General features: G+C 34.3%; 1 protein-coding gene across 10 annotated transcripts in view; it reads right to left on the minus strand.

The window, feature by feature from the left end:
• The window catches only part of UBR3 (ubiquitin protein ligase E3 component n-recognin 3), a 226,825-nt gene that overhangs the window by 53,189 nt on the left and 147,913 nt on the right, over positions 1-25,723 (minus strand). For 6 of the 10 annotated variants that reach the window (XR_008424150.1, XR_008424142.1, XM_053907813.1 and 3 more), the window contains 5 exons: positions 21,612-21,745; positions 15,585-15,695; positions 10,355-10,567; positions 8,765-8,901; positions 2,594-2,679 (listed from right to left, as the gene is read on the minus strand). Coding sequence is in view for 7 of the 10 variants with exons in the window: in XM_053907813.1 (XP_053763788.1) it covers positions 2,594-2,679; positions 8,765-8,901; positions 10,355-10,567; positions 15,585-15,695; positions 21,612-21,745 (681 nt within the window). In the remaining 3 variants the exon portion in view is untranslated. Of the gene's footprint in view, positions 1-2,593; positions 2,680-3,786; positions 4,203-8,764; positions 8,902-10,354; positions 10,568-15,584; positions 15,696-21,611; positions 21,746-25,723 lie in introns of those variants that run through there. The other 4 variants (XR_008424145.1, XM_053907819.1, XM_053907815.1 and 1 more) reach the window with 2 other exon arrangements.

The raw sequence follows: 25,723 nt of genomic DNA on the forward strand, positions 1-25,723 counted from the left end.
GATAACACCTATTTCACATGGTCATTCTAAAGACTAAATAATTTATGTGAAAGTACTTCATAAACTTTAAAACTACAAATGTGAGGTATTATTAAAACACCATAGTACTCTGCTTTGTTAATTAATTTTGCTCATTTTTTACTTCGGAAAATTTCCCAGATACATATGTAGGAATGAACTTTTATTATGATCGGGTACTGGCCATTTTACCTCGATGCTTAAAAATGTTGAATATGCAAGTGTTGAATGGCATTGTTCCACTACAATTTTATTTCTCAACATAAATTTAGCCAGTAATATTTTATACTTTTGTTGTTATGGAAAGAACAATCTTTTCCCCCCTCAACTCCTGCCTGCCTGTGTGTGTGTGTGTGTCCGTTCATAATTATCTATCAGGCATTTTACAAGTATTCCAGATGAAATATATTAACTTTTTTCTTGACTAATCTTCAATTTTATCAGGAAGTTGTAATGGAACACCATTCCAAAGTGTAAGTTCCATACCATTTGCTTAATTAGTGAAGTATTTTCTTACTCTTTCCCCAAAATATTACGGGATCAAAAAGACACTTTAAAAATGTGATATTTAAAAAGTTAACAGAGAACAATAAATGGAAATAAGAAAATACTGACTTAAAAGGAGTCTCTAAAGAAAAGACGGAATTTTTGTTTAATAATACTATTAACATTCTACTGGAAAATGAAAAAATGAAATATTTGATCTAAGGTCCTAAGACACATCATCATCTTAAGTTTGAGTTTGAGTTAAGCTTGTGTAAATAACATTTGCAAAACAGTGGGATTTTATACAACATAAAATATATTCTACATTAGGATAAATAATGCATAAGCAACTGAACAATAATAAATCATATGGCAAGTAAAAATAAAAACCATCATGTTGTACAACCTTAATATATAGAATTGTATACAATATAATTTGTCAATCATACTTCAAGAAAGCTGGGGGAATGAAGGACTAACATAAATCAGAAGAAAAAAAAGAAAAACCAAAAATAGTATTGATTTTTTATTTAGGATGCTCATGACCTTTTCTTTATTGGCACATTATAATCTCTTATTCATTAAAGGGGAAAATAAAAAGAAAGTGGAGGTAACTATCAATTTAATAATTTAAACTAAAATTAAGGATGATAACTGAAGTGGATGCTGCTAGAATTTTACTACTAGTTTTAAGATTCTGAATAAATTCATTATTTACAAGTCTCTGGATAAATTTAAGTACCTCAGAGGGGGAAAAATGAAGTAGAGCTTTTGAACATAAAACTGAAATTCCTTTACTAAATACTTTCTAATATGACAGTTTCTGGAACACTATTGATGCCAAACATCATTTAAGAATAAATTAATAAGAAAAAATAATTTGAATAAGTGAACTTATAGTTTTTGCTAATTCAAACAGTCCAGAAACTAAAACTCTTATGTATCAACAACTTCTCCTTTAAAACAGAATACTAAATCACCTGGTACAGTAGGGTTTAAATACATACAAAAGTCAAAAAATACTATTCAGTAACAAATAACTTCCAAAATCTTACATTTCTAGGAATCAAGTGATAACCCAAAACATCAAAATCTAATACAACTAGTAAGAATTTTAAAAGTAACTCAGTTGAAATTTCACATAAATTTGTACCTTTATGTTAAAATTTTCAAGATGTTTTTGATCAGTCCTTTGAAATCATACCAAAATCACATATATGTATATTTTTTACAATAACATGCATATATTTTTGAAACCTATGTGTTGATAATTTTTAATAAACTACTAATATTTTTAGCATTTAAGAAAACACATTCATTTTTCAAAGAATACATTATATATTTTAAACAATTTTTATTTCCTGTGCTGATGACATTAGGTAACATTTTAACTTCAGTGATTGGGAAAGAATAATTGGCTGTACATGACATTCAGTAACATTACTCCTATTATTCACATTAATTCTCTGACTAAATAGTGATAGCATCAAAACCATACTCATGAAAAATGTACTTTAAGTATGAAATGACACTTCTCTCAAATTTACCCTTACAAAAAGTAATGAAAAATCATGCTCATTTCATAACATAAAGTATATTCATAAATAAAAGCAAGCATCCACAATTTTATATAGTGTAATGTCCACATCAAAATAGAGTGCAAATGCCTTCATTAACAGCAGCACTGTGTATGACAGAAATCTGTAGGCAACACAAATTAACTTGTAAAAAGATTTTCTTAAATCCAGACAATGTAAAACTTCTTTAAAACAATTTGTTTGAAGACAATTTTTTATAGCTGAGACATTGTTTTATTTTTGAGCCCCTGTAAATCTGATCTATTGGTATGGCATTTATTTACTAAGTATTCATAGTATAGGAAGAGATAAATATTCATATGATTCTTTAAAGTACAAGATAAACCATTTAAAGCGTATAATCACCATTAAAACCGATTATATGGAACATAAAAAGAATGTGAAAATACATCAAAAGACCACTTTGCCTGCAGAGACTTTTCAGAAATGACATAATTAAAAATGTTTTTAAAATAAAAATGTTTTTAAATTTAGCACTGTTTACTACTTACTTAAACAAGACCTTTTGCCAGCTGTGCTTGCACCACCTGAACACAAATTGCCTCCCCGATGAATTAATTCAAGTTCCAAATTGGTTCTGTAAGTAAAGCATTAAAAAGGAACTCAATTAGGCTGAAGCAATACTTTTTAATTTGTTTTATTGATATGTCTGAATCAACCTAAATAATGAAGTTCTTCAACTTTATTATTTGCCAAAGAATAGTTTATCTGATATTTATAAATAAAAAGGGATCTGTAGTTCTGGACCCTGGCTACCTGAATGCCACAACAAGATATATCTGAGTAGCAAATGAAAATTAAAAGAAGAAAGAAAGAAAGAAAGAAAGAAAGAAAGAAAGAAAGAAAGAAAGAAAGAAAGAGTTTATCTATCTTTATTTATATGTTCATATTTATAACCTGCAAAACTGCATACATCATGATGTAATTGCGGCAAAATCCCAAATGTTGGCAAATACTAAAAACTAGGCCTTAAGGAAAACAACAGCAACACATTTCATAAACCTGCACATGAATGTGATGAAGGAGTTTGTACCCAACTGTCAGCCACTGAATAGGTGGTTACTGTCATATAAAACACAAGGGCATACCAACTTTTCTATCGGAGAAACGGTTATCACTCACTGGAGCTTAGATAGTATCTAGAATTCAGTATTAAAATCACTAACATCAAAGTGGCTATGAACAACACATATAATTAACAACAGTCTCTTCTATGGACTTCTAAAATCACAGTTTTATAAAGTACATTGTATAACTACTGACACTGCTAAACATTAATAATGTTCATATAGATCTGCAATTATTATATATTTAGCAATTATTAGCTTACAGAATAATAATAGTTAAACTGACATTTCAAAAATCAAATTGTTTACTCAAAAACAAGAAAATAAAATAGCCAGTGAATTTTGCCAGAATAATAAATGAAAATCTGAGTGATAAAATGTGTGTATTTTTACTTCAACAGTATTAATAAACTTAAACACACCTTTATTTGTCACAACTAAAATTGAATAAATTTATATCCAAGATATGCATTTGACACGAATAGTGAGATATCCCCATCTCAAAAAAAAAAAAAAAAAAAAAAAAAAAAAAAAGGTAAAATTTCAAGCTTACTCTGTAAATGAATTCAAGGAAGAGTATTATCCTATTTTACTTAAAACAAAACAGTTTGAACTGGTTTGGGTTGTATTTTAAAGACAGAATGTTGTGAAACATTATTTTCATATATGTACATATAAATGCAAACTGTTAAATTCATATTCCTAAGTCTGTACATTTGCCACCCATTTCTAAAGGAATGCTTTAATCCTCTCTACTGGGGTGGGGGAAAAGCAATTTAACATTGATAATGTTCCTGCTCAGAGCTCCATCTGGTTGCTGCTGATAAGGGCATCTGTGTGACAAGGGAATTTTCCACCCTTCAGGCGATTTGCATTGCTCACTGAACTTCTAAAAACCTACCAGCAAGGAAGCAGGGACAAGGATTTCATATTAGTGGACAGAAAGCGAGCGGAGACCAGCATGTGTTCCTTCATCAAGGGAATATAAATGAGATCAATATATTTTGTTTTCACAAATCTTCTGTTGCCTAATCTGTAGAAAAAAATTAATGGCTATATTCTCTTATAAAAACTAAGATTTCCTAGATTGTACTTTTAAAAGAGCTAACCAGAAACATGATCAATTCTTACAAACGAATGTCAGAACCAGAATGTCAACTTTTATTTCAGCACAGTTTGCAAAAATATTCATTAAAATATAAATAAAAGAACAGAATTCAATCATCAAATAAAATACTTTAAAGGATGAGAAACATGTTACCAGGAAGTTGATTTTAAAGACTACTTGAAAGAAAACTACTAAATGTAATTAATCATTTCGGATTATGGTTGGAAAATCTCCTGAACAACATTCCTCTGACATTTTAAAAAAAAAAAAAAAAAGCCACACACACACACACACACACACACACACACACACACACACACACACAGCCCCACCTACCCAAAACATTAGTATCATGTAATAATCTAGGACTTTAAAAATCAATATGTAAGAGACCCTAACCCTCAGCTTTTCCTTATTTCATTTACATCAAAACTGGTCCTTTAATTTAACACTTGTTAGAGAAAAGAACATACAAACATGTCATGTGCCCCATGTTTGATTTTCCCTCACTGTTGAAAATCCCAACACGATATTCTGTTTCTGCCCTCCTGAATGGATGACATAAAGATTGTTCTCAGAGAAAAGTAGATTCTACTTTCTATATTTCTAACACACATCCATTAGTTTGGAAAGAAAAAAATGAATTAAAATATCTCTGTATCTGAAACAATAATGAGGAAGATTGCTTCAAGCCTACCTTGGTGTCCACCTACATATACCACATAAAAACTCCAACTATGCTCCAGCTTCTTTTTGCATGACCAAGGTCTGCTTTCCAAACTTCCATCCTCCTCCACCCTCCTTTGGCACTAATTTCAATTTTTAAAGCAATAATTTGAAAAACAAATGCGTGTATACACATACACACACAGAGCCACTCAAACACACACTGGTATAGTGTGGGTTCAAGGCCTGTGCCTACCCCTTACTGGTTGAACAAGTGACTCAATTTCTCAGAGAAAAAAATATCTTCATCCATACCATAGCTTATATTATACAAGACTCAGCTCAAGCTCTACCTCCTTCAGGAGTCAGAGAGAACTAATTCCTTTTTCTTGGGACAGGAAAGAAGCATTTCCATATACTTTATATTTCAATTTGTTCATCTTCCCTTCTCAAGTTCTACAGCACTTTTTCAATATGATATTTTTTAAACAAACTGTATTGTTTTATACAGATTGATATATATTCATTCTGTCTCTCCAACCACATTGTAAATTCCTGGAGAGCAGGGATCATTTCAGATAAAGCTTCTAAATCCCTGATGGTACACAGCAAAATGCTCAAAAACACCTTGGGAACTGGCAACCTCTTTGTTTTGGTATATAACCAACGATAAGAGTCTCTTGCCCTGTAGTTTATTCTCTTTCTTTTGCTGACCCTTCCTTCTATTTCCTTAAATCCAGCAGTGAAACAAAAAAAAGGGGGGGGGGGTTATTATCAAATAAATTTTGGTTTTAAAATGGATAATATGGTATTTTAGCAAGCATTCCTTTTATTTTGAACATAATTCATTGATAAAGTTTAAAATTATGCAACTAATGTGTAAAGCAAGGTGCACTCACTCTATGGAGCAGTTTGCCCACTGTGACTTAAAGATGTCTCTCCATCTACATCTCAGCTACTCATGTTTCATCTTTCCATTTCCGTGTTTCTTGCTATATATATACAGGCTAAATGCTACTCACCAATACTTCTAGGCTATGTGTAACTTGAGTCCAAAATCCTTGGAAAAATCTAATACTAAAATTAGTGTCATTTATTGTTTCAATAAAGAAATAATGAATTGGTATTTAAGTGAAGAAAGCTTTCTTCCCCAAATTAACTTTCCATAATCCATCTGAATGACTGACATTTGCAACAGACCATTTTTTGGAAATACAATAAAACTTGAATATAGTAATTCTGATTAATTTTAATGTAACAGAAAGATATTATTCCAACAATTTCTTCTCTACTGCCCTCAAAAAAATCCTCCAAGGCTGCTTTACCATGCAAATAAAATGAAAAACAAAGAAATAATGTATTGCCTTACAAAAAAAAAAAAATCTCTAAAACAATTAAAATCCACAGTTTTATAGGCTACTTTACCACTGGATGTATTTTGTTCCTAAACATCAAAAAATTTAAGTTCCCTAAAGAGCAAACTAAATTACTCATTCAGTGGGAAGAAATTCAGCTCTGGGAAATAGGGTTGCAGTCCATTTAAATTACTAATGTCAAATACAAATAAATGTGCACATTCTAATGAATTATACATTTAAGAATCACAATATTTAATTTAAAAGTTAAGTAATTCAAGTAAGTTTATTTCCAAATACTTAAACATTTAAACATTTTAAATATTGCTAAACATTTTAATGCCTACATTTTAGGCATGAAAATAATCATAATCTATAATCATATGTATTTATGAAATAAGGTTATATGCTAGGCATAAGTTATTTATAAAGACCTGGTTTCATACTTTGAGAAAATTACATTAAGACACAAAACTTACAATATACTTTTTTCCTTCAATTTGTGTTTTTGTTAATTTTTTAAATTAATTTGGTTTCTGTTTGTTTTCTTTTTAATGACTAAGCAAAACTTAGAAAAGGCATGTAATCTCACTGTGAGAACTTTATAATGGCCTGGACAATTTTAACCAAATTGGGTTTCCCTTAAAAGAAAACCCAAAATATGCTGGGTATCCTATAAAGTCTACTATTAAAATGACAAGCTTTATAAGTTATTTTATATTTGAGAAAATAGGAATTTATATATTCAAGAAATAAGAATCTAAAATTTCCACTAAACTAAATTTAAATCAAGTTATTTGATTTATCATACTGTAGAAAAATTCCACGGACAGATCATTCCTATTCAACCAGAATTTTCTTACGAGGTCAATCCTAAGAAAATGAAAGGCATAAATAAGCAACATAAACATAGTATTTACACACAAATGTATATATACATACACACACATATATAACATATATATAAACATACACACATATATACACACACACATACACATAGCATAACTGGGTGGGTCTATATTCATCTCAGTCTTCTATACCATTACTACTACAATATTGTATGTAAGTTTTTTAAAACCTTGAAACCTTAGCAAAATTAAATCATATTCAATTTAGTTTTCACATAAAGTGTATTTTATTGCAAGTATGCAGTTGGTAACTGTCCAAACACAAAATGTTGAATTAACTGTTATATGTTCTCCCGAAGTATTCTGGATAAATGACAACAATAGTCTAGGAATGTACAGACTAGAAAATTACTTCCCAAGCCATTAGATCCTTTTACATCAATTTATGTCCAGCATCTGCATTCTTAAATGAAAGACTAATGTCTCCTTATCTTGAGCTCTAACCTGCTTGCAATTTCCTTAAGTCTGGTTCCTTTTTTCCTAGGTTCTAAAGACTACATATTGTTCATTTACTCTTACTACCCTCTGCTCCAGGAACAGGGCAGACAGAATGGCCCTGATGAACCACATGCACATATGACCTATAAAATGTGAACACGGGGGAGGAAAAAGGAAGACAGTAATTGAAAGAACGATAGACCTTGACTCAGATCTGAATTCTAGTCCTACATGCCCCTAATTTTGCTGCATGACATTCAAGTTACGTTATCTCTCTAAATGTTGCCTATTATAACACTACTTGGGATGAAATATGAAGTATGCTTCTAAGGATATCCAGGGGTCTACAACATCAGTTCTGGCAGAATGTGTTTACAAGTTCCTAACTGTGCCTGCTTCTTTTCTATTTACTTCTTTTATGGTTCTCCATTTTCATTCAATTAAGTTTTCTAAAATTCCTATTTGGAATTATTTCTTAGGTACTGAACACCTACTCAGTCAATTAGACTAATCCTACCTAATTTGAAAGATGAGAAGTATTTGCCTCTATTTTCTTGAGCCCCCTGCTAGCTACTAATAGAGGCTTAGAGCATGCCTGATCTCTTGCTTTGGCTCCTTTATCTGATTTTCTAACCACCTACAGTCTTCTAGGATATTACTAGATCTTTTACTAGCTGAAAACAAAGAAAATAAGTTCTTCTTACTTATGAATTAAAAACAAATTAAAAGTGTTTAATATATTACAATGTTTTTGTTTACAGTATTATCACTTCTTGATAGGACTTGAACAGTGATTTCTTAACAACATCCTTCATATATAATACTCACATGCTTTGAGGTAGACTGTCCCAAAATGTTAACAATATACTTGTTCCCACATATCCTATAATATATAAGAACATTTCACCCAATATTTCATTAAAATAAAAACTCTTCAGAAAACGAAGGAAACCTGCATTTTTATGATCCTTTGAGGAATTTCTAAAACTAGCCATAATTTTAACCAACATAAAAAATACATATCCTTTCTTCAAATAAATATGGATGACAGTAAACAAACCAAAAAACCAACTACCAATAATAGGTAAATATTGAAGTACATAACATGTATACCTACCTAGCAACAGAATACATAAAGAGAAAATCATTGTCTGGTGAGCCTGGCGTCTTGCTATAGTCTCTATATTTTTTCTGAGTGGTATTTTTGATATCTTTCATAACAGATTCCATTTCTTTACTTAAGTTGGTTTCTGACTGCAAAAAAAGGAAACATATATATAAAGTTTATTCATATTCACTTTCTCTAATATAGTCTACAAGGTTTATCATATGAATACACTAGGAAATTAAAGTTAAAAAGTTAAAACAAATGTACATTAACTTTCTACCATAAATATATTTACTGTACAAAGATAAAATAGATTAAGAAATATTTTCTCTTATCTTATCCTAATTCTATATTGTGATTGGTTCACCTATAATCTAACCATGAACTAACCACACAAACCTATATGCTAAACAAATGAGTACATGTCATTAAAATAATATTTTGGAACAGTTTTCATGTTTATAAACAACCTGATTTTCATTTAAGTTCATTTCTCAAACACTAATATTGATGTCCCTTGCTTTAAGCATATTTTAAACACATAAAAATTTGGATTTACAAAAGAAGAAAACTACAGACTCTAAAATTATAGTCTTCAACTAAGAAAAGAAACTGCCAAGAGATGAATCTTTCAGAGTAGCTTTTAACTATAAATTTCTGTCCCAAAAGTCAAATATTAATAGTTTTCATACATTTACTGCTTAAACTAGGCACAGCTATGACTTCTTTCAGACCCACATCATAAACCTGTATTAAAGGTGAAATATTTAAGTATTTAAATCAAATTAAAAAATCCTGGAGGGCCTGGGTGGCTCAGTCGGTTGAGCATCCGGCTTCGGCTCAGGTCATGATCTCACCGTTTGTGAGTTTGAGCCCTGTGTCCGGCTCTGTCCTGACAGCTCAGAGCCTGGAACTTGCTTCAGATTCTGTGTCTCCCTCTCTCTCTGCCCCTCTCCTGCTCACGCTCTGTCTCTCTCTGTCTCTCGATAATAAATGTTTAAAAAAATAATTTAAAAAATAAAACTAAAAAATCCTACTGAATGGGATAAAAGATGGGTTCACTTACACCAAATCCCACAGTAAAACAGACTGGCTTGTGAATGGTTCAATCAAGTGTATGATATTTTATCTAACACACACACAATGTATGTAAATCTATAACTATACACATAAAAAGTGTGTATGTGTACACATGTCATCTTAATCCTAATATACCTAACAGACATATTTTAAAGTGGTTAGACTATGCTTCACATTACAAGATACATATATATGTAATTTATTTGTTTGTTTGGTTTAAGATTTCAACATCTTAAAAGAATCTAACCATATCTAAGCTTATAGAATTTCATGATCTGGAAGATGTATATTAAAACTATAACAATTTAGATGAGGGAAAAAGTATAGTCTTTGGTAAGAATTTGTTCCATTATTCTCATTTTTGTTTGTAGCAACCACAAACAGAAGAGAAAAACATCTAAAAGCAATTTCTATTAAATGTTTAAAGGTCCAGAGCAATTCAGAAAGGGAATGAAAATGAAAGGAAGGAAAATGAGAGCTGAAAGCAGAGCTGAGGTTACCAGGGTATTTCTGCCTTACACTGATGCTTACTGGGAAAGCTCCCGGCCGTCCCTGCAGCTCCTCCACTTCCTTTATGAGGTCTTGTATGCTTTTGTTACTAGGACGTTGCCAAAGGTTACTTTCCACATTACTTCCAGGATAACAAGGAAGAACACTGTTAGCAAATTGCCTGCAGAGAGGACACGTGAATTCTCCTTTGTCCACTGAGAAGCCCTGAAGAACCTGGTCATTCTAAAAGATGAAATAAACATACAGATTTATAATGCACACCTCTACAGAAAACAAAATTCACACCATTACATTTTACGGTAAACAAATGAACCATACAAAAAAAAAAAAAAAGACATCCTTAGGGGTACCCAGGTGGCTCACTCAGTTAAGCATCCAACTTCAGTTCAGGCCACGATCTCACATTTGGCAGGTTTGAGCCCCGCATCAAGCTCTCTGTTGTCAGCATGGATCCCACCTCGGATCCTCTGTCCCTCCCTCTCTGCTCCTCCCCTGCTTGCGCGTGCACGTCCTCTTTCTCTCTTGATGAAGAATTGACAACTTTTGAGAATTGAGCCTTAAAAACATGATGTGTCTTTAACTGCCAAACACAACTGACTGGACTTCATGCAGTGGATTTGTTTAGGATTAATGGATGGGGAAAGATTCAGTTATAGTATTCAGAACATAAGTGTAAGAGGAGGGGAATTAATTTATCACCCTTTTCTTCAGATGTTTCTGATAGAAAGAGGAGGAAAGAGAATTTTTTAAAGAGACACATAAGTGTATATGCCTAGGAAAATTCTTGTTCACGAGAGACTGCTATACATGCTAACTAACCAGAAAACTTAAGGCAGGAATCCAGACGGTTACATTTGTTCCTTTATTTTGCATGACACCACCACACATCTATTTTGCTCTTTAGGCCACTGCTATTTAGTCCTAACCACTATATTACTCTTTTTCTCAGCAGTCTCTTTCTTATTCTGCCCCTAACCTAATGTTCTATCTCAAAATATGTTTTAATGTATTAATGTAAATGTACAAATGCTACAATATGACCATTATCACAAACAAGACAAAAATAATGAGCAAAAAAGGATACAAAGAGAAGAAAATGAATCTGTCTATGGTTACAAAGGTAATGACAATGTCAGGATGAATTTAAATTTCCCCACTCTTTTTTGTTTTTAATTTTTTTTATGTTTACTTATTTTGAGAGAGAAAGAGAGAGCACACACAAGTGGGGGGGGGGGGGGCAGAGAGAAGGAGAGACAGAATCCCTTAGCAGGCTCCACATCATCAGCACAGAGCTCTATGTGGGGCTTGAACCCACAAACCACGAGATCATGACCTGAGCTGAGATCAAGAGCTGGACACTTAACCAACTGAGCCACCCAGGTGCCCCTAAGTTCCCCACTCTTCATTGCTTTATCTTGGATCTCAAATACTTTGACTAAAAGAACAAAATTCTACTTTTTTCACTTTTTGACACTTCTTTTAAGTTCTTAAAAATATAACACCATGTCTTCTTAAATCCAATTCTACAAATAAATATTTGTTAAGCTCCTAACATGTGTCAAATGCTGTGCCAGGTGATAGCATAAAGACTTAAGGTACATCTTCACTTAAGGTCCTAACAATATAAAAGCAAATAGAAACGAATAAATTATAACAATAGTGTGAAAAATACAACAGAGAAGGCTTCTCAGAGGAGACTTGTGAGCTAAGTTTTAAAGATATACAAGAGTAGAGCATACTAGACGGTTGGGGAAAGGGTCCTGATATCACTGAAGAACGTTCTATGATAAGCTCTTCTATAATTTAATTTTAAAGAATGCTAGATCCCCCTCTTTGCCTTTATTGAAAATGCGTTCTTTCCTAAAGCCTCTCCAGAAGCATTCTCAAGTAGGCACTGCTCATTCTCCCACATCCCTCCCACCTAGTATCCTTCTCATCTCCAGTGCTGGCTTGAGATCTTTACTCTTGCATTCTCCCATGTTTGTGGCTAATGTCATTTGGTGACATCACCCTTTTCCTTCCTTTTTACTGTCATCCACTGCCCTCCATCACTCAAGAGTTTGGTACCTAAATCAGTTTTCCTCATCGCTCCAAGTCCCGTCATCCTCCTGTGCAACTTCAGTGTGTAACGGAGACAACCAATCTTACATCTCAGTCTATCAGCTCTCTGACCTCATTATTTCTTATAGCTTTGACCTCCACTCTACTCCAGCACCTGCTACCATGACTATCCCCTTATACAGTTTTCCTCATCGCTCCAAGTCCCGTCATCCTCCTGTGCAACTTCAGTGTGTAACGGAGACAACCAATCTTACATCTCAGTCTATCAGCTCTCTGACCTCATTATTTCTTATAGCTTTGACCTCCACTCTACTCCAGCACCTGCTACCATGACTATCCCCTTATACTGAAATGACCCCAAAGTGTCTGTATCTGAAAATATTAAATCCAAACAGCTTACATTCTGACTGCCAATTCCTAGCTGTCTTAGTTCCTCCTTTTTTCCCCACTTTATCAAGCCTTTCCTCTCCTGCCTATACACGATCTACCACTTCAAAAACTCTTCGGTCAATACTTCTCATTCCCTGTCCATTTGTCCTTCTATCATGCACACTCCACAAAACCTTCATACAAAAGTAACCCAATGTATGGCTTCTCCAATTCTACACTCGAATTAAGGGTTGTTATGGAATACTGAAATAGCTTCTTGCTACAAACTGTTTCCACGCCAACTGAGCCCTGAATACTTCCTGACAATCTCTCCCCAACATCCTATGAAGCACTCTCTCACCCAATTCCGAAGTGTTTCTTCCAAACCACCTCCTCACTTGTCAAGTCCCTTCACCTACCCGAGCCTTGCCCCTTTTACTCTAGAAGCATAAAGCTACACTTCCTATCTCAGAAAAGAGAGTCATGACAGCTCCTTCTGCTTCCTACCTTCTCCCATCTCAATATCTAATTAATAAATCTCACAAGTCCTTCCATCTACTTCCTTCTACTCTCTTTGCTAATATCTCCTAACTAGTCTTCCAACCATACTGCTGCCAACGTGATCCACCTAATGTGACTCTTATTCCCAATCAAAATCTTTCAATGATCACCTGATTTCTTCCTCCCTCTGACACTCCACATGCTATCTCTCACCACATCCAGAAGACCTTTCTTCTAAATATATTTCAAATCTCTAAGCTCTTCTCCATCTCCAGTGCCATGACTAACCCCAAGCCACCATCATTTCGTACCTCCTAAGTATCATTGCATTCTTTCTTACTCTCCTGCAATCCCACCATAATCCCCTACCATCTACACAATTACCACAATGATCTTTCTGAACATATCTCTGCTTAAAAGTCTTAAATGGCTTTAATGGCTCTCTGTAAAGAACCTATCTAAACAAAGTCCAAGTTCCTTACATGAACTACCAGGTCCTCTACAGTATGACCCCTAATCTTCCCTTATCTCTCATCACTCAAGCACCTTAATTCATCAAATGTTCTGGCACTTGGCAGATGTTCCAAAAAGGCCCTGTGTATACCTCATAACACTCAGCACATACACCATCTCATGCAATCCATAGTAAACTCCTAAAGGGAAGGAACTGTGTCTTATTCACTGATGAATCCCCAATGTCTATCAAAGTATCTGGAACACTGTAAGCACTGAATAAATATTTGTTGAATGAACGACTGAATGGAGATATATGAAAAATGGATAATGTGCTTAAGGAACCATTAATTAGCTTATTAATGCTGAAGTGATGAAAGATAAAGCTGAAGCAACAACAGGCAAGCCTAGATCATGAAGTGCCTTGAATGCCATTCAGAGAAGAATGGACTTTATCCCATCAGGAAGAATTCAGTAAAGGATTTTTAAGCCAATGACATATGTCATCGGATTTACATATTAGAAAGATCAATGTAGTGAATAAATCAGACTTGGAGTAAGGAAACTGATAAGAAAGCAATTGCAATAGTCAAGATGAGAAATGAAGGCATACACAGAAAGGCAGAAGCAACAATAATGAAAATAGAGTACAGTCAAGTGAGATTTAAGAAACAGAATTAATAGAATTTGCTAAATGAATGTGATAGGGAAGGATAAGAAGGGAAAAATAGGAATCCACTGCTTCTGAGCTAGGAATCAGGGAATAGAGAAGACCACACTTCTAACAAGTTGAGCTAAGAAAAAGAGAAAAACTGCAGCTACAGGGAAATGCAAAGTCAAACGAAGGAATTCTGAATGGCAGGGACCTGAGCATCTTTATGGACTGAAAAGAAACAATAGAATGGGCAGAAAAACTTAAGATACGGAATAAAAAGAGGTTACTTACTAATAGATCAAAGCTCCTAAGGTAATGGTAGAAAGGAATATTAGAGCATAAACAGAAAAATTATTCCTGAACAGAAGAAGGAATACTATCTCAAAGAGTAGAGAAGAAAAGGATTGGTTGGGATGCAGACTCATTTAGCAGGGAATAGATCAGCAAAGTAGGAAGCTAAGGTAGCGTGTGACAGAAAGCCACTGTTTTCTCGGTAACAAAGGAAGAGACAGAATCTGATGAGGGGAAAGGAATCTTGGAGTTTAGGCAAAGAGCCTGGGATAGAGGAGGCAAAGGTTTGGAACAGCTGCTGAGGACACTAAGAGAGGAAACCAATCAAAGACAGGTAAATGAATCGATAAATAATATCTACAATCTGTGACCCTAGTTTAAGCCACTATTATATAGGAAACCACAAATTTACAGACATACCACTTAACTTAGTTTTATGGTTTTTCTGGAGGGCTAGCTGCCTGGGTCTAAAACCAAGGGAGGAGGATTAAATGAATGATATTCAGAGCAGGATAGGCACTGTTCAAAAAAGTGAGGCTAGGAAGAACTAACGCTAGGGAAAATATAAAGGGGTTAAAGGACTAGAGATCTTGATGTCAGAAGCAAAACACGCTAATGAAAATGAAATAAGAAAATCTGAAGAGTGATCATATAACAAAATGATATAGTAGGATATTAAAGCATAGTATTTCAGAGCTAGAGTAGCAAAGTCTAGAATTACTACCATGGAAATCAGTTGCTAAAGTGAAGTAAAAAAAAAAAATGAAATTCCTAAAGCTGAAGGGGTCAGGGAATTACAAGGCTGAATAGTTCAAATGGCAATCAAAATCACCCAAGATGAACTGGGATATATATGCTATAAAAATATTTAATACCTGGAAAGAAACATACACCTTTAAATCAACTTACCCGTAATGATTCCATGTAAGATTTATGACAATCTATATGTAACGTGTGGCCACAGGTCTGTACATAAACACCTCCTTCCCAGCCAATTGATACTGCCAATAGACAAGAACTCTTAAAAAAAAAAAAAAAAAAAAAAAAAGACAATACAATTAATTTTTAAGAAGCATAAACATACCTAAACATATCCACATAAACCTCTGAATGATTTCATACCGTTATACTAATGTGAACTTCGTATTTTTATGATATAAAGTAACAGCCAACTTGACAGCACCAAGGCAGTTAGCTTTAAACTTGAAATACCATAAAGTTCTAGCTTCCAAATATCTAGGCTCATAATGAAAGAGAGCAACTATAAATTACACTTTCTCTACCCCATGAAATATAAACTCTTGATATTATATTATAGTTCACTATAAACTATTCTGCTATCGATTATTTTACCTGCTCTGTGATATCTGACATTAACAACTTCTTTCTTTTACTGTAATTCCAGTGTAGTTAACACACAGTGTTCTATTAGTTTCAGGTGTACAATACAGTGATTCAATACGTCCATACATCATCCAGTGCTCATCATGACAAGTGCATTCCTTAATCCTATTTCACCCCTCCCTCCCCACCCACCTCCCCTCTGGTAACATCAGTTTGTTCTTTACAGTTAAGAGTCCATTTCTTTTGCTGTCTCTCTCTTTTCTTCCCTTGCTTATTTGTTTTGTTTCTTAAATTCCACATATAAGTGAAATCATATGATATTTGTCTTTTTCTGACTGACTTATTTTGCTAGCATTATACTCTCTAGCTCCATCCATGTCATTGTAAATGACATTTGTAAATGTACAAATGACATTGTAAATGACATTTACAATGACATTGTAAATGGTAAGATTTCATTCTTTTTTATGGCTGAAAGGGTTAGTATCTGAAATATATAAAGAACTTATCAAGCTCAAAACCCCAAAAATAAATAATCCAATTTAAAAATGGGCAGAAGACATGAACAAACACTTCTCCAAAGAAGATATCCAGATGACCAACAGACACATGAAAAGATGCTCAATATCACTCATCATCAGGGAAATGCAAATCAAAACTACAATGAGATACCATCTCACACTTGTCAGAATGGCTAAAATCAAAAACACAAGAAACAACAAGTGTTGGTAAGGATGTGGAGAAAAAGGAACCCTCATCCACTGTTGGTGGGAATGCAAATTGATACAGCAGCTGTGGAAAACAGTATGGAGATTCCTCAAAAATCGAACTACCTTGTGATCCAGTAATTGCATTACTGGGTATTTTGCCCCCAAATACAAAATTCCTAATTAAAAGGATACATGCATGCTTATGTTCATAGCAGTATTATTTATATAGAAGTTGTGGTATAGATAGATAGTCAGATAGATGGATGGATGGATGGATGGATAGATAGATAGATAGATAGATAGATAGATAGATGCAATGGAATAACAACTTTTTTCTTTCTTGTCCCTTCAATGTTTATATTCCTCAAGGTTCTTTGTGCCACTCTCTTCTTACTAGAACTGTTCTCTGAGTGATTTAATCAGTAAATTTGACTACTCTCCAAACTTGGATCACTTGTCTTAGTGACAGATACAACCACTCAACTCCCAAGCAGAAATCTATAGTTTGATGTCCCTCAGATAACATTAAAAATATGTCACTGGGTGCCTGGGTGGCTCAGTTGGTTAAGTGTCAGACCCTTGATTTCAGCTCAGGTCATGATCTCCCGGTTCATGGGACTGAGCCCTGTGTTGGTCTCCATGCTGATAGCACAGAGTCTGCTTGGGATTCTCTCTCTCCTCCTCTCTCTGCCCCTCCCCTACCCACACACACACTCTCTCTCATAATAAATAAACATTTGTTTTAAATGTGTCATAAATTTGTCTTTTTCCCCCCATGAATCTTTCTTTTCCTCTTGGTTTAAAAACTCCACAATCTTTTCAGTCACCAAATCAGAACGCTAAGAGTTATTCTACATCACATTCTTTCTTTTACACCACAGTATTAGCTCCCAAACGATGCAGATTCTATCTCCTAAATAAAACATGATTTGGGCCCCTCCTCTTCATTTCCACTATAACATTCATGTCTGCATCATTTGTTGTGGGGGAGGAGGTTTTTCAATAAAGTTTTTTAACTGGTCACCTTGATGCCAATTTCTTCTCTCCATAATGCATCACCCTCCATACATCTTTGTGGACTACAAATTTGGTCATAAGATAACCCCAAAAAGTACCTTAACATTTACATGGGTTTAATAGAATATGCAATAAAGGGACCCAGATTATATAAGCAACTACAATACCCTTTTGAAATCTGTTCTACAAGTTAACTTTTTTAATCTTCTCTTTTTCTTGTATCTTCAACTCTTCCTTCTCTCCTTCTCTACTAATTCCTTCCCCTCAACCTATAAACAGGCTTAGACTTTTCCTCCTAAAATAATCCTCTTCGAATTTTCATTTGGCCTCTATCAAACACTATTTGGGCCTGAACTCGAGTTCAGTTCACCCTCTAGAGTCTGTAGTAAACAGATGACCAGGCCAGAGCAAAATTAGGAAAAGGGTCTAACATGGGTGATAGCACATGATGAAAGATTTGAGAGCCACTAAAACTGAGTATAGCTTTAAACTTTATTTTTACTTTAGAAAGAAATTTTTACAACATAATGTAAGGTGACCAAATAATCTTTAAACAATAGTAAACAAAATTCTAATGTTAAATGAATGTTCTAATGTTCTAAAAGAATTCTAATGTTCTTCATGAACATCTGAAAGTTGAAAATATTACACGGTGCAAAATGCCTTTCCAGCCTATTTAAAGATGTGTAGCAGCACAAATCAAATACTCACAGCAGGTAAGCTAGCTTCTATTGTTACAAATCAGAATAGCAATAGGAGACCTGCTCATCTTTGTTTTATGTTTTGGAGCGCTTGAAGTAGAAACAGATTTAGATCATTTTAGAATGGTTAGTAGTCAGTTAATAAGCTGCTCTCTTTGGCAATGTATTATAAAAATGTAATTTATCTTACTTCTTTTTTTAATGTTATATTTATTTATTTTATTTTGAGAGAGAGAGAGAGCAAGAGAGAGCACCCAAGCACAGCAGGGGAGAGACAGAGACAGAGACAGAGAATCCTAAGCAGGCTCTGCACTGCCAGCACAGAGCCCGACACAGGGCTTAATCCTACGAATCGTAAGATCATGACCTGAGCTGAAATCAAGAGCCAGATGCTTAACCAACTGAGCCACCCAGGTGCCCCTTTCATTTTAATAGATCAGCTTTTAAAACTAAAATCAGTATGCCATTTGTCTAAGTAACTGTTAGATTTCTTGTTTGAATCAGAGTCAAAACAAAAACGCAGGAAAATATTTACTAACATGAGACTAATATTTTAGGAAGACTTCAACAATGTGCCCACACCACTGTGCTAAGAATTGCTTAACACTGAATCTTCATAGCCTCAATATTTATTAAAACATTACCAAAAAGGAATGAAAAGTTTACCAAGACCACTCAGTTATATATGGCAGAATCCAAGTTCAAACCCAAGTCTATCTGACTCCAAAGCTCGGGCTCCCACCCTACTCTGTCCTCTCTCTCATAATATAATACTCCCCGTTTCAATGGCACTACTGCCTTACACAACTAAAACTCTACAGGTTGACTCTGTAAAATGCATGCAACTGATATGAAGAGAACAATCTACATAGTTTAATTCTGTAATCAGAATCAGTGCTCATTAATAGAAACTCTTCTGCTGTATACAGTCTATCTGTCTGCCTGTATACAAAACTCAGGTACTCTATGCTAGAGTAATTCAGTAAGAAATCCACTAAGCAACTACAACACACACACCATGTGCTAGCCGCTGAGGAGACCGTAAAATCAATATAAGAATGGCCCTACACCTCTAGATGTATATAGTCCAGGGAGCACACCAGATATACAGAAAATAACCATTATGAAAGTAAAAAACTGTTGTGTAAAAATATATATATTTAAGAATAAAATCCCATAATCATTAACAGAAACACAACGGAGATTCTGTCCAGTTCAGATTTCAGTTCAAAGTTCCTACAAAAAAGATTTTTTTTTTTCTAGAAATGAATATTCTGGCTTCTTTAAGAAAGAGATACCCTACTTTTTCTCTCCTTTATTAGAACTCCCCTTCCCTCAAAATTATTTTATTCTTAAGTCTGGGTTATATTTCCATTGAATCAAGTTTTTTTCCTTTTCTGCTTGGCTCTAGGATTCATCCTTACTCATCTATTCTAAAGTGATTCGAAACGATAAAATTCAGGATTATGACAACAAAATAAAATCTAAATAAAGGTGATAGTAAATTTCTGCAAAAGAGGAACTTGGCACAGTTTCATTGTTTTCTTCAAAATGAAAATATTTATTGGTCTATGAGTAATAAATTAACATACATATGCTGCAAAAATTTAAAGAAACAATACAGAATAAAGAAAAAGCATGAAAACGTATGTGTGTGTACATATGTATGCATACACACACACAGACTTTTTTTTTTTTTTTTTTTTTTTTTGAGAGAGGGAGCAAACAGGGCAGAGGAAGAGGGAGAGAAAATCTTAAACAGATTCCACGCCCAGCATGGAGCCCGAGGCAGGGCTCAATCTCACAACCATGAGATCATGACTTGAGCAGAAATCAAGAGTCAGACATTTAACCTACTGAGCCACCCAGGCACCCCTCTTTTTCCAAATAAGAATAATTTCATTGTAAAGCCTCTGAAAATATATGGGAACATGATCCTCACTTCCTAACCCAACTGCCTTATAAGGCCTAACTTGAGCCCTCTCACTGGGCTAGCCTGAATATTAAAAACACCACTCTACATTTATACTGACCTTTATAACATGTACAGTGATCTAAAGAAATTTCTAACCTGGTGGGTTACTGTATGAAAGCTCATATGAGGCCTATTTTATAGATGAGAAAATGGAGTCCTAGTCTGTTTTTTTGGCAAGCTTACATGGCTAAGCAATGGCAGAATCAGGACCAAGCCCCAGTTTTTCTCAACTGTAACTCTTTCTACCCTACACAGTGCCTCCGTTACTAGAGCCATCATTTTCTCCAGAACCCACTAGAAACCTTCTCCTCAGTCCAAACTACTGAACCACATCCTACTCTGACTCCCATCATTACTAGGTCAGTTGCTGCTTATTCTCATTAAGTTTCTGTCTTCCACATCTCCTACTAGTTTCTTCCATTTAATCCAGTGCGTTATGGGCAAAAAAGAATCATATGTGAAAATGTATCAAGATATTCATCTCATATAGCTAACTAAAAATAATGTTTCACTTCATATTTTAACTATTTTAAGTTGTTATTATTATTATTTACTTAATTCAAGATACAGTAAATCCAAAAACAACAGGTGAATGGAAACCCCATTTAATAATCCACTGAGAGAATACTGAAAATGGTATAGAAATTTTATAAGGAAGTTAACAATGCTGGTGCTGCTAAATAAACTAAGTTGACCTTCCAAGACCAGTAACACCTGAGTGCTAGATAGAGCCCCTAGATGTAAAGAGTTGGAAAAAAACCTATCAAGTTCACAACAACAAACCATAGAAGCCATGAATTAACCTGTCCCTACTTTACATTTTAAAAGCATCATAATGAGATTTTATTGTATATGTTTAAAAGAAAGTAAAAGGAGGCAAAAATCTTCATAAAATATTCATGCCATAACTAAAAGTTTTTATAGAGGTAATACTTATTCCATTGAACTGAATTTATATATCTTATAATAAATAACATTTAAAACATAGGTATGACATTTATAACCTAAAAAGTTTATTTATTACAGATTCCTATTTCCTTACTATCAATATATTAACTTTTTTTCTAATAAACTTCCAGATTCCAAATTAGAATGATATCTAGTAGAAGAAAAAATATAAAACTCTGGAGAGAAGTAACCATCAGTTTTGCAGACAAACTATCACTATATGATAAAAAAGGGTACTTACATCTTTAAAATAACGCTGTAATAATGAAAGCCTCACATCATGAACTGCTGCACATGTATCCCAAGGGTAAATCTGCTCCTCCTCAGTGATAGGCAATTTTTTTGGCTCAATGTTGTCACGGCACTGCCCCAAAACTACATTAACAACAGAAATAAGAGCTCATTAAATAACCAACCTGATTCAACATGATTCACTAAGTAAAGCTGTTATTTATCACAAGCTACTCTAATTATTCTACTACTGAATATTTTTAAAGACCTAACAAAAAGTGATATTCTAGTTTTCTTCTAAAGAGTAAATAAGTGTGAAATATGACAATATTTATTTTTTGAAATAACACTAAAATATTAATATGAACTCTGGGTGGATGGATAGATGGATGGATGAGCAATCGATCAATCAATAGAGGATGAATGGTTTTCAAAATCTGTCCAGTGAAAAGGCCTAGAAGTTATGATTCTCTGGTATCAATAAACCTCATCTTTAAATATACTATTTGTCACTAAAAGTAAACAGAGATCCTTGGAGAAAAAGCTACATCCAGGGTTGGGGAAAGTTCAAAGTGAGCCTGGAATTGTATTGTAATAAACAGCAAGGAGATATTCAAACACTGAGGTGCCTGGTCATGAGGACCTTCAGGAGTTTTGATGGTCAAATTTGAGAAAATTTGAGTTCTGAAAAGAATAATGATAGTAACAGATAACACATTCATCAATTCAGGCAAGGAACATCAAGTAAAGGGGTAAAGGGATAAATTGTCAGGATCCCAACGTATCATCCTATAGACTACCTACCACCATAACCAAGTGATCAAACTTGGTTGGCATCACCAATAATGGGACAAGCTGTCACTAAGAGCCTCCTAATGTGATGGAATGGGAGAGAACATCATGTATATAATGCCATTGTCAAAAATGTTTACCCTAAACCTAATAAGAAAATAACCACATGAATCCAGAACATGAACTACTCTACAGAACAAAAGATCTAGACTCTTCAAAAATTTTTAAAGGGGCTGGAGAAACCGTTTTAGATTCAAGGAAACTAACAAGAATTGATAATTAAATGCAATACATGATCTTTTTCTTGGATGAAGAAAAAAAATCTGCTACAAAAAAATATTATTGGGGGCGTCACGAGGGTGGGTCAGTCGGTTAAGAGTCTGACTCAGTTAAGTTTCTGCTCAGGTCATGATCTCACAGTTTGTGGGTTCAGGCCCCATGTCAGCACAGAGCCTGCTTGGGATTCTCTCTCTCCCTCTTTCTCTGCCCCTCTCCTGCCCATGCTCTCTCTCTCTCTCTCTTTCAAAATAAATAAACTTTAAAAATATACATACTATTGGGATAATTGGAACATAATAGATATTATATAAATTTCTTGGGTGTAATATAGATAGATAATATAGAAGAATATCCTTGTTCTTACAAGGATAAAACATCATGACATCTGCCATTTTCTTCTAAAAAGTATGTGTGCATGTGTATATGAGTGTGTGTATAGACAAGAGAGGGAAAGAAAAACATGGCAATATGCTAACAATTGTTGAGTGCAAGTAAAGACTATTCTGTAGATACAAAATTTTCAAAATGAAAAGCTAGGAAAAGAGGTATATAACAAAAGGGCAAAAATAATACTAAGATTTTATAACTGTAAAACATCAAAGCACAAAAAAAAAGGAGGGGGGGTAGAAACATACACTGCCATATATTACTATAAGACTCAATAAGCATGGGAAGACCATTCTTAGGGAAGGAGTATCAGGTATATAAATATGGACCCCAAGTTTTGAAGAGATTTATAGCAGCAGTAGAAAGAAAAAAAAGAAGTAGGGAGATGCTAGCAACTAAAATATAATTAGCTATATGATGTATAATCCTCTTAATACACTGGTGGATTTCATTTGCTAGGATTTTGTTGAGGATTTCTGCATCTACATTCATGAGATACTAGTCTATCATTTTCTTTTCTTGTGATGTCTTTATCTGGCTTTGGTATCAGTGTATGGCTGTCATCATAGAATGAATTAGAAAGTTCCCTCCTCCTTTTTTTTTTTTTTTTTTTTCTTTGAGAAGTTTGAGAAGTTTGAGAAGTTTGAGAAGGACTGATGTTAATTCTTTAAATGTTTGGTAGCACAGGGGGTGCCTGGGTGGCTCAGTCAGTTAAGCATCTGACTTCAGCTCAGGTCATGATCTCACAGTTTGTGAGTTCAACCCCTGTGTCAGGCTCTGTGCTAACGGCTCAGAGCCTAGAGCCTGCTTCAGATTCTGTGTCTCCCTCTCTCTGTCCGTCCCATGCTCATGCTCTGTCTCTCTCTCTCAATAATAAATAAATGTTAAACAAAACAAAACAAAAAATTTGTTAAGCAGTCAGTATTTAAAAAAAAAAAAAAAGTAGGGGGGAGGCGCCTTGGTGGCTCAGTCAGTTAAGCATCCAACTTCGGCTCAGGACATGATCTCACGGTTTGTGAGTTCAAGCCCCAAGTCAGGCTCTGTGCTGACAGCTCAGAGCCTGGAGCCTGCTTCGGATTCTGTGTCTCCTTCTCTCTCTGCCCTCCCCAACTTGTGCTCTGTCTCTCTCTGTCTCTCAAAAATAAATAATTGAAAGAAAAAAAAAATTAAATGTTCGGTAGCATTGTGAGTGAAGTTTCCTGGTCCTGGACTTTTTTGTTGAGAAGTTTTTGATTACTGATCCATTCTCTTTACCTGTTTAATGTCTATTCAGATTTCCCATTTCTTCTTGAGTCAGTTTCAGTAATTTCTATGTTTCTAGGAACTTACCCATCTCACCTAAGGGTGAGATTGACAAATTCATTGACAGAAAATTGTTCATAATATTCTTAGTCTTTTTTATTTCTGTAAGGCCTATTGTAATGTCCCCAACTTCCATTTCTGATTTTAGTTATTTGTGTGTTCTTTTATTCTTGGTCAGTCAAGCTGAAAATTGTCAATTTTGATGATATTTTCAAGAAACCAATTTTTGCTTTTGTTGACTCTTTCTACTGTCTTCCTATTCTCTGTTTCATTTATCTCTGTTCTAATCTTTATTATTTCTTTCCATATGCTAGCTTTGGGTTTAGCTCGCTCTTCTTTCTCTAGTTTCTTAAAAGTGTAAAGTTAGGTTATTTATTTGGGATCTTTGTTTTTAATGTAAGCATTTACAGCTATAAATTTTCTTCTATGCACTATTTTCCCACAGGTTTTGGTATATTGTGTTTTCATTTTCATCTATTAAGTATCTTCTAATTTCACTTGTAATCTCTTATTTAATTTCCACCTATTTGTGAATTTTCCAGTTTTTCTTCTGTTACTGATTTCTAGTTTCATTCCACTGTGATCAGAGAAGATACTTTGGATGATTTCAATCTTTTTAAATGTATTAAGACTTGTTCATAGCCTAATTCATCATCTATCTTGGAGAATGTTCCACGTACAATTGAGAAAGATGTGTACTCTACTCTTGTTGGATAAAGCATTCTATGTAAGTTTATTAGATCTAATTGTTTTATACTGTTGCTAAAGTTTGTTTAGTTGTCCTATCCATTATTTAAAGTGGGGCACTGAAGTCTTCAACTATTATCGTCAAACTGTTTCTCCATCAATTTTTGCTTCATATATTTCGGGTTTCTGCTGTTTGGTACATATTATGTTTAAAACTGCTTTTATCTTCTTGATGGATTGATTCATTTATCAATATATAATGTCCTTTTTGCTCTTGCAACAATGTTTTACTTAAAATCTATTGTGTCTGATATTAGCATTACCATCCCAGCTCTCTGTTGGTTACTATTTGTGTGGAATATTTTTTCACAACCATTTTCTTTTCTTTTCTTTTTTTTTTAATTTTCTTTAATGTTTATTTATTTTTGAGAGAGAGAGAGAGACAGAGTGAGAGCAGGGGAGGGGCAAAGGGAGGGAAACACAGAATCCAAAGCAGGCTCCAGGCTCGGAGCTGTCAGCACAGAGCCCAACGCAGGGCTTGAACCCACGAACCGTGAGATCACAACCTGAGCCAAAGTCGGACACTTAACCGACTGAGCCACCCAGGTGCCCCCACACCTATTTTCAACCCATTTGTGCTTTTGGATCTAAAATGTCTAAGGGTGCCTGGGTGGC

The sequence above is a fragment of the Panthera pardus genome, unplaced genomic scaffold (genome assembly GCF_024362965.1).
Source record: "Panthera pardus isolate Hobbes unplaced genomic scaffold, ASM2436296v1 HiC_scaffold_10, whole genome shotgun sequence".
NCBI lineage: Eukaryota > Metazoa > Chordata > Mammalia > Carnivora > Felidae > Panthera > Panthera pardus.